The following is a 9281-nucleotide window of genomic DNA, read 5'->3' on the forward strand; positions in this document are numbered from 1 at the left end:
ATGGTGGATTACAGCAACAATGTGGAGTGAACAGAAAGGGCAAATGACAAGAAATGAAGTCAGAGTGGAGCCTAACCAGCAGCGACACTAATGCAGTGTAAAAATAACTCATAATTCAAAATCACTTTTGAATTATGAGTTATGTAACGAATATATCAGGGTATTAAGTGCCTATAAATCAAATATAAAACAGTCCTTGGAAATCTGAGTGCTTTGATTGTCGTGTCCGAGCCACACACACAAAAAACTTGTTTTCAGTCAGCAATTAAATTAGTTAAAAACCGCCATTATCTTAAAAAAATAGAGGAATGGAAATCCAGAAAGACGAAATTGATGTAGTTTAAAAAGTATTTTCTCTTGCTTTTCGCTAAGTTCCCAAATTTGAGGTGTTATGAACAAAAGAAAGCCAATGTAAAGGCAGAATTGTGAGCTGTATTTGGAGAAACTGCCATAAGAAACGCAAACGAACAACACCCCGTCGTTGTTGTATTTTGGACTCGGACCTTTGAGAAAAAAACGAACGGTTTAGCTTCAACAGTTTCGCCAAAAGCAACAAGCGACACGTTGTTGTTGTTTTCATTGTTTCGTGCTGAGCAGCTCCACTTGTACTTACTTGGATGACCATCCCCTCCACTTCACAAGAAACTCCAACTTTCCCTGAAAGATAAACCAAAAGAGGAAGAACCTTTGTAAACACCCGCCAGAAAAATAAAAACGCGGATATACGTTGAGACGTTTTACAGCTCTAACCTTTCTCAGTCGTTTGTTTAAAATGCATTCGGCATCAAAAACCTGCTCTCCCACGGCGCTCAGTTCCTCCATGTCTGCCTTCACCCCGAATAAGAATCCTTTATCAAAAGACAAGAGCTGCGCCAAGTTAATGACAGTTACACTCCGACAGGGCCGGGTGTGTAGAGTCGTGCCTTCAAAATAAAGGTATTGTCAGTTAAAGCACTGATAATACTCGGCGGAAAATTGCCGTAGTGGAAATATAACTAAACAGGTCTGAAGAGGCAATAGCTGGATCTTTAAAAATCTAATCTAAAGTAATAATGTATGTAAATTGTATTATTAATTTGTTTGTTAATGATGGTGCTCAATTGTCAGTGTAATGTAAATCAGCCAGAATGCTAATTTGCCATCTGTTGTCCTTTACCAGATGCTAACAATGCACCCTAAAATAGAACTATATGTCTCTTATAAAACTGGGTTATACAATATAACTATCATACATAAAATAAAATAAAATAAAAAAATAATAAAATGTTGCAGTTGGTGGAATAAGCTCAGGCAAGTCCAGCAATGTCAGTTGGTATTGGCTTTATTAGTGAGCAATGTAGCCAGTATAACGATTGATTATATAGGTTAAATTTTGTAATGTAAACATTAGTAAGTAAGTTAATTAAAGTGATATTTAAATTAGCTAGAAGTGATGTGAATTAGAAATCATTTAAATATTCAAAATGGATAAGTGATTAATTAAAACTAATTAACACAATCATCTAATGAAAGGGATTTTTCAAGGAAATATATAGTTCAGCTATAAAATGTAGGCTTGCATCCACTGGTGGAAGCACACATGCTGAAATACATGTTTTGTATTACTGCATTATCTTCTTCGTGTAAAATTAAAACATAATCAACGTTTCTGCAAAAACATGAATTAGAAAAAATGGCATCCTCTTGTACAAACAGTGTAATTCTGGTATCTGTGTTAACGTATATTTTCAATTTAATGGAAAAAATATTACACTAGTGTGCAAGACTTCAAGTATAGTTTTATTTTGAAAATCGTAAACGGAAGTCCGGTGCTAGCGTGCTTAACTTGACACCATTACGCGAAGAGAGGCGGGTAACTGAGAATGTGGTTGCTGAATTATGTCCCATGGCAGGCACCGTCGTATGATGTTCACATATTGTAAGTGAAAGTAGAGACATATTCATTATAAAGTAATTACTGCTTTGTTCTCAAATCAGATCTTAAAACACACTTTTTTCGACTTGCATATTCGATTAATCACTTTTCTCTACATGGTGCTTTTTTATTTTAACTTTTTTGTGTTTTTCAAAACAATTAATAGGCCTAGTTAAATAGTTAATCCTAATTTGTGGCCTCAGGTGCTCTTATTCAAGGCTCAATTTTAAGACAACCGCATAGCCTTACGTAAATTAGGTTTAGGTAAATGAAGTTTATTCATTCAGACATTTAATTACAACATGTTGTGAAACAGACAGTAATATACATTTTATAATTTACTTTTACTTTACATTTTATACTTCACTCACTTTGCATTACAGAATTAGATTTAACGAAATACTAAACAAAATAAACTCAAAGTAGGCTGATGAATTCATTTACTCTTCACCCAGTTCTGTTCATTTTCCATTTTAAACCAAAAATAATAATTTGTAAAATGGTTACACACACCTCTGCTTTTTGGTTCTTTGTGTGATTAAGAAAAATCCATATCCTCATATAGGATGAGATAGAATCACCCAGAGAGACTGTCCACAGGCAGCTGTTTCCTAGTCTCACACTGAAGAATTACGATTTTGTGTGGTGATCAAAATGAAGTTTGCTTTGTATTTTTTTTCTCTTGAGGATGTTTCGAACTTCCTGATCTGAAAACAGAAAGATACAATTGTCATATTGTTACCTTTATATCAATATTGAAAATAGTCTTATTCGTGAATTACTGAATTTGACCTTTTTTGCCTATACTTACAGGGGACAAACAGAAATGGCATGTAATAATTGTTTTAATTACTTTGTTATTACCTTTTATTCTTCGGTTTCCTCTTGAGTGTTGTGTAGGTTATCATCACTATAAAAACTAAAACAAGAAATCCAGCCACTGCAGCTAGTCCCGTGAAGACGTTTTGCAGGACATCTTGACATGAAAAAACAGAACACATTCAAATTTTAGGTTTGTGCTTTTGGAAAGTTGATGCTGATATTTCTACACTGATTTTGCAGACCGCTGAATTTTGTGTGAGTATTTTTAAAGAACCACAGTTATTTTACCCCATTTGCTTCATTGTGATCTTATTCCTCTACTTCCTCCCTTAAAATACCTGTTTTACAGCAACCAGTACTGCCTTTACTCAAGTACTAAACTGCATCAACTAACCACATGATGGCGCTATAACAATTACTTTTACATTTTGTCCAATAGCTTCTTTGTGTCACTCAGGCACAAAGGTCTTCTGTACGTTGTGAGCTTTGCTCACCACAAGAGGAGCTTGTTTACTGAAAACTGCTGTGATCAGTGTCATCTGTGTCTTACAACAGGAAACACAACAACTTTTAGTTTCAGGACAAATTCAAATGAAAGTCAGTCCAAATTAATGTGCCTTCTTAAAAGCCAAACAAAAAATTTAAGTAGACAATATTTTTGGGTGAAAATCCGGAATAAAACAAAAACAAGGAGCCTTTAGTATGAGTAGGTTAAAATGGAAACACTCAAGTTAAGTACAAGTGCCCAAATGTTATACTTCCATACTTACGTAAATGTGTTTGGTTGCTTTAAACTTGAGTTGCAGTTCAACAGTCTTAAGGTCAGATTATGTTGCCCCTACTAGCAAATTAAATGACCACGCCAGATGTAAAATCTAAAACTCACTTTGCAAAATTATGAGCTGTGTGAGTAAAATCACACACAAATCATCAATTGATTTTACTAATAAATGTAAGTGTAACAAAGCCTGATATATCTTATTCCTCTGAGCCATAGAGCTTCATTATTGTCCAAAAACTATTAAACACACATCAGTGAGCCACACTTCCACTTTCTGACATTTATTACCACACACTCTGTAGTTTATTTTTGACTTGATTCTGCTCCAGATAATCATTATATGAAATGCTTTATATATTCCCTGATTGAGTAAAGTTAGCTGTAACTGTAACTTTAACTACAGTGCACAGACTTTTACAAAGCCTTTAAAAAGAGTATATTAGTGACCTTTCCTTCATTTCAGAACTGATGAAGCCTTTCGAATAAAACGTCTTCAAGAACCTTAAGCAAGTTCAGTTCCTTACATTCAGCACTTAGAAATACCATGACCTGGATGAATCTTCACAGACATATATTAGTGACCCATTTTTAAAGATTTACTTTATGGCTTCAGTAGGAACCAGAGAGCTTAGTCTGATGCACTCAAGTCAGAAAACATCGAGAGAGGATAAACACATCGCACGATTTATTCACAAATATAGAATATTGCCAACATTGTCCCTGTTGTAGCTGTTTAACAGCAGACACTTGGCATCACATTTTTACATATTCTTTTCGGAACTTACTGTGAGCAATGCCAGATGTACTTTCTAGTTTTAACCTACAGTACCTCTACATCTGATTTGGACATATGTGAAGTTGGAAATGATGGATGAATGGCCCAGTAATGAAGGAGCAGGTGTTGGAATGACACACTTTCGAGGCCACGGGGAGAGGCTCATTAGTCTGATATAAACTCACCCTGAGTTGTAGTGCTAGTAACCAGCATGTGTTTGGTGGCATTCAGGTGGCCGTCGTTGACCTCCGGCTGGATGCCCAGGATGTGACACATCAAGGGGTAGATGTTTACCGTCTCAAAAGGTCCCACTTTCAGATTCTTCTGAAACGCCGGACCCACTGCCCTGAAGAAAGGCTTCATGTCCATCTCTTGGTTGTCAAAGCCGTGCTCTCCCTTGTGGAACTGAACTGGGAAATACTGCAAGGACACACAGGGACAGTTACCACAACTCGCATGACCCAGTTTAGGTTCATTTAGACTGCAGCTCTTTTAAGCCAGTGATTTTAATAACAGGACATTACCAGCAACAGAGTTCACACATCTTGGCCTACTCTTATTTACTCAGCAGAGGGAGGTATTGGCCAAGTGAAAGAGTCATTTCCATATTGTAGAAGGAAGGCCTGTTTTCGCTTTGTGATTACTATCAACTGATGAAAGTGACTAAATGAGAATTTTAATCATCTCTAAAATTTCCATTTTCATAAAATACTTTAAGGACATACATTCATTTGATAATGTCGTAGTATATATTAAGTTTAATGAGACAAACTGTGATATAAATACCACTATGTGGAGGACCCAGTTATCTTAGCTATTATGTAAGGGTCTCAACATACATATCCTTCCCTGGGATGAAGCTAAAAGGAGTTTAAGTGGCCATAAAATGACCGTCAGATAATACAGTCACGGCAGGTCGTAACCTGTAGTCTTTAGATAACCCATTTCATCAGTGGATTCACAGGACTGATTATTTTCCTCATCGTCAGGATTTGAAGACATTTTATGATTTCAATAACTTAAATTAACTTAAGACTTGATGGTTCTCAATACTGACTGACACATTCAGTTGCAAAGTTGCTGCACAGTGAAGTGACTGAAATGAAAATGCTAATTTTGAATTTTGAGGCATGAATAGCTTCCTGAAGCATTTGAGAGCACTGCATGTCATCAGCCAGGCCTGGATTATCCCGAGGACGTGCAAATTCACTTGATTAAAATTGTAATGTACTAAGATTAGAATTTAACTCCTTGTCTCTAGTTCAAAAGTGTCCAGTTTCACCATTTTCTATAAATAAAACACAGCTGGTAACTTCAGTATTTCTGATGTCAAGACTGTTTATCTGGCTATTTATCTGTATCAGCAGATTAGTGTTATCATTTGATTTCCCTTTAACCAGCTAAGTAGGCCATTATCACATAAATTACTGGCTGTTAGTAAGCTGCCAATACCTCTACATGAAATGGAAATGCTGTAGCAGCGGTTATTCTAAGGAGTCTCAGTAGTAAAAGTAATATCTTTACATTTTGCTGCTGTTTTAAGTACTCTGCAACTTGGCATGTTAGTGGAAATGATGACATGGAATAGCTATTTACTTTAAAGGGTAAATCAGTAGGACTTGCATTGGGTAGAAAACTGCTGCTGCAAGTCACTCTATAGTTTTAAACTTTCCAAACCCAAGTCATTGATATCAGAGACACATATGTCTGATCACTCTTGCAGCCCCTCAGTTATTAGATAACTCATGCCTTCAGTCTGACAGGTAACATCCAGTTCTTGAACAAGAGAGACATAAAAAGCAAATGTGACTTTATCTGTCAACGCACCCCATTGATTACATATCCAGGGTCCGACCAGAGAATGATGGGGAGGATGCGATCATTTTTGGCAAAGTGGAGGCGTTCTGGCATCTCCTCCTTCTTGTATACATGGAGGTGTGGATGTGAACCCTTCAAGGCATTGTAAACCTTCTCCAGCTTGCCTGGCTTTGGCAATAACATCCCAGAGGGCCCAAAGTCCACCAGGTGAAACGACAGGTCTCTGAACGAGAAGCCCGGGATCTTGGACAGGGTGATTTCTTCCACCTGACCATTGCGGTACACCGAGGTCATGCCGTGGTCGGCTGTGATGATAATGTTCAGGCTGTTGGTCAGCCCATGTTGTTTCGCTGATTGTCGAATGTAGCCCACAGTTCTATCAACTTGCTTGACCATTTCCCGACGCTCTGGCGAGTCCGGACCATATCTGTGGCCTGTTCCGTCTGGCTCACCAAAATACAGGGTCACAAAGTCCAGATCCTGGTCTCTGAACCAGCCCATCACCTTGTCTGTGTTTTCTCGCCAAGCAGTCTCATTCTTGTAGTTGTAAAGCAGTGGCTCCACTTCCCGCACCATAGCAACCTGTCCCTGGTAACTGGAAGCCGTGCCAGGAAAGTGAAGAGAGCCCGCTTTTAGGCCCTTGAAGGTTAGGAAAAAGAGGCCACATTAACATCACACACATAAATATGACACATGTACTTTGGCATGTTTACAAGTATGCCAAGAACTCATCTGTCCACACTGTCAGCATACAAGGAAATCAAATTAGTAGTTGATGCATTTTTATTCATTTTCTTAAACATACAGCTGAACTTTTTAGGCAGCTTTACAGCAGCTTTCATTTGCATGCAGTTAACATCTATACCTGCAAAATAGTTTCCAATATAACTGCAGTGATCTACATGAAATCATTCAGCAGGCTTTCAGAGGTGTTTTGTCAAGAGAAATGGTTTCTAGTGCTGTAAACAGCAAAACAGTATCTCAGAGATAAGATGGAAATTGTGCTGCACACACCTGTCTCTGCGCTGTGATCCAGATAGGCAGAGTGCCATTGTCCCACCACTCATTCACAAACTGAGTCTGATAGTAAGGCTTCTTCTCAGTGGTGGTTGTGTTGAACCACATGTTGTGGATTACCCCATGATTCTCAATGTAGCGGCCTACAGAAGAGAATCACTGTCAGTCGGCTTGCACTCATTATTCATAGCGTGACACATTCACATTAAAAATTCTATCAACTTAACGGGCTGAGTGGCATGACGCTTTTGGACAAGGTCTTACGACCAACTTCGGAGATTAGAGGAATTTAATTTCAAGGAAGTTAAATTTCTTTTAGCTGGCACTGATGATTTGAGAGTCAAAATAAGAAAGGGAGCAGAGAATTCTTCCCTCAGTCATCCAAGCATAATCATCTTACTCAGCTATAAAAGCTGTTGGACCCTGGGACATTCAATTACAACTAATTCCTTTTTCCTGTGGCTTTTTTCTGTCCTTGCAAAGTAAACTCAGAGCAGTTTCCTGTTCCGTCATGATATGCAGATCCCCTGCCAACTGAAAGCACTGTTGTAGAAAATGAAACACTTTACCTGTCAAGAGGGTGAAGTGTGTAGGACTGGTGATGGTGAGGTAAGGAGGTGTGACATATAGGGCTTTGACTCCATCCTTGGCCATTTTGTCGAGGTTTGGTGTGTCGACATCACGGTCGTAATCCCACCGGAAACCATCGAAGGAGATCAGCAGCACTTTCTGTCTCTGTTTGTTTACCGGCGCTCCGAGGATGGACAAAGCCCAGAGGAGGCACAGACTTGCAGTCCACAGCATGGTGAACACAGGCACTTCACAGATCTTAACTGACTTTATCCTCCAGCTAAAACTCTCATTTACAAGAGGATCCACCTCTTGGCATCTCACCTGAGGTTTCTGAAGCCAACATGTTCTGAGCAAAGTTTCACCAATTTATCTTATCTGTTAGATTGGACAGACTTTATCTCAGCACTTTCCTGCATGCGGCCCAATGGTGTTTATGAGTCGATTTTACGGTTGGGAGTTGTGTTCACAGTGAATTTTCCCCGTTTTGCTCTTGAGGACTGCCAGTAAAGCAGATTAATCTCTCCGGACATCACGGCTGTTTGTTTCCCCCCCTAACTCGGTTGTTGATGCTGTCTTTCTGTTTGTCTGGCTGCCTGTCTGTGTGTCGGGAGTTTCCTGTGAATCATTGACAATGGGGGAATGACACTTTGATGGGTTTCACCTTGAGTTGGGATGGTGCATGATTGATCTGACACCAGGAAAATGAAGAGGAAATTGAGAGTATATTCTTTGTCAGCTAGCGGTGGTCTCTCGGGAAGAAAAGACCCTAATAGACATATTCATTTTAATAACTCTAATGTGTATATTAGCCTCAGGATATTGTTAAAAGATCTTTTAAAATCTACATTGATTTTTTTTTTTAGCAACGGCCATGACGATGGACAAACTATTAAAAATGAACTGCAGCCTCCTCAGTGTTTCAGCTCAGATCATACTCAGTGTTCTCATCCAGACATTATATATCATGCCTTGTGATGTAACCTTATCAACGTCCATCAAATTGCTAGACAAGCTCACTCTTCAAATTTGTTCTTTATTGTGTATGTCCTTGGAAGAGGTTCAAGGGAATTGTCTAATCTTTATGGAGATAAGGGATAACATTCATCAGCTTTCATTTACCTCATTCATATTCATTAGCATTCTCATATTAACTCTATATGCTCATCGTCCACTGTCAGCAAGATTTGGAGGAGTGTTTAGGACTGCTGAGACTGGTGGAAGTCTCAGATCTCTGCTATGAGAACTTTATCAAACACACACACTCTGAACTTAAGGGGCAAGCAAACTTTATCCGACCCTCTCAATCCTGCACAGAATTTCCACAGGGAATCTCACATTTTCTTGAAGAAGAAAAGTAAGGTTTTTGCCTTAAGCACTCCCTGCTGCCCATACACAACCTGCCAAAACAACTTTGTCCGTTTGAGCCGGAGCATGTACATTATTAATACACAAATTAACAACATGGTATTTCCTAGGCTGAACAGAGAGTATTGTGTCTTTAAGCAAAGGTTCTGACAACTCATGCAAATCATCATCTAGAAAATGTTACATCCTGTGAACATCTGTAAATCCTCTCATAC

The 9281-nt window shown here is 38.6% G+C and overlaps 1 protein-coding gene across 1 annotated transcript; it reads right to left on the reverse strand.

Annotated features, from left to right (window-relative positions):
- Window positions 1–2169: 2169 nt before the first annotated feature.
- On the reverse strand, window positions 2170–8030 carry LOC111650289 (ectonucleotide pyrophosphatase/phosphodiesterase family member 7-like). The gene is made up of 6 exons (XM_023400169.2): window positions 7698–8030; window positions 7126–7271; window positions 6121–6750; window positions 4479–4713; window positions 2780–2891; window positions 2170–2622 (listed from the first exon to the last, which is right to left on the reverse strand). Exons 1-6 carry the CDS (start codon window positions 7930–7932, stop codon window positions 2565–2567), a joined length of 1416 nt encoding a protein of 471 aa, XP_023255937.1. The 5' UTR covers window positions 7933–8030; the 3' UTR covers window positions 2170–2564.
- Window positions 8031–9281: the final 1251 nt, after the last annotated feature.

This window comes from Seriola lalandi, unplaced genomic scaffold (genome assembly GCF_002814215.2).
Source record: "Seriola lalandi dorsalis isolate HSWRI2012SDOR001 ecotype SW California unplaced genomic scaffold, Sedor1 jcf7180002052136, whole genome shotgun sequence".
Lineage (NCBI taxonomy): Eukaryota > Metazoa > Chordata > Actinopteri > Carangiformes > Carangidae > Seriola > Seriola lalandi.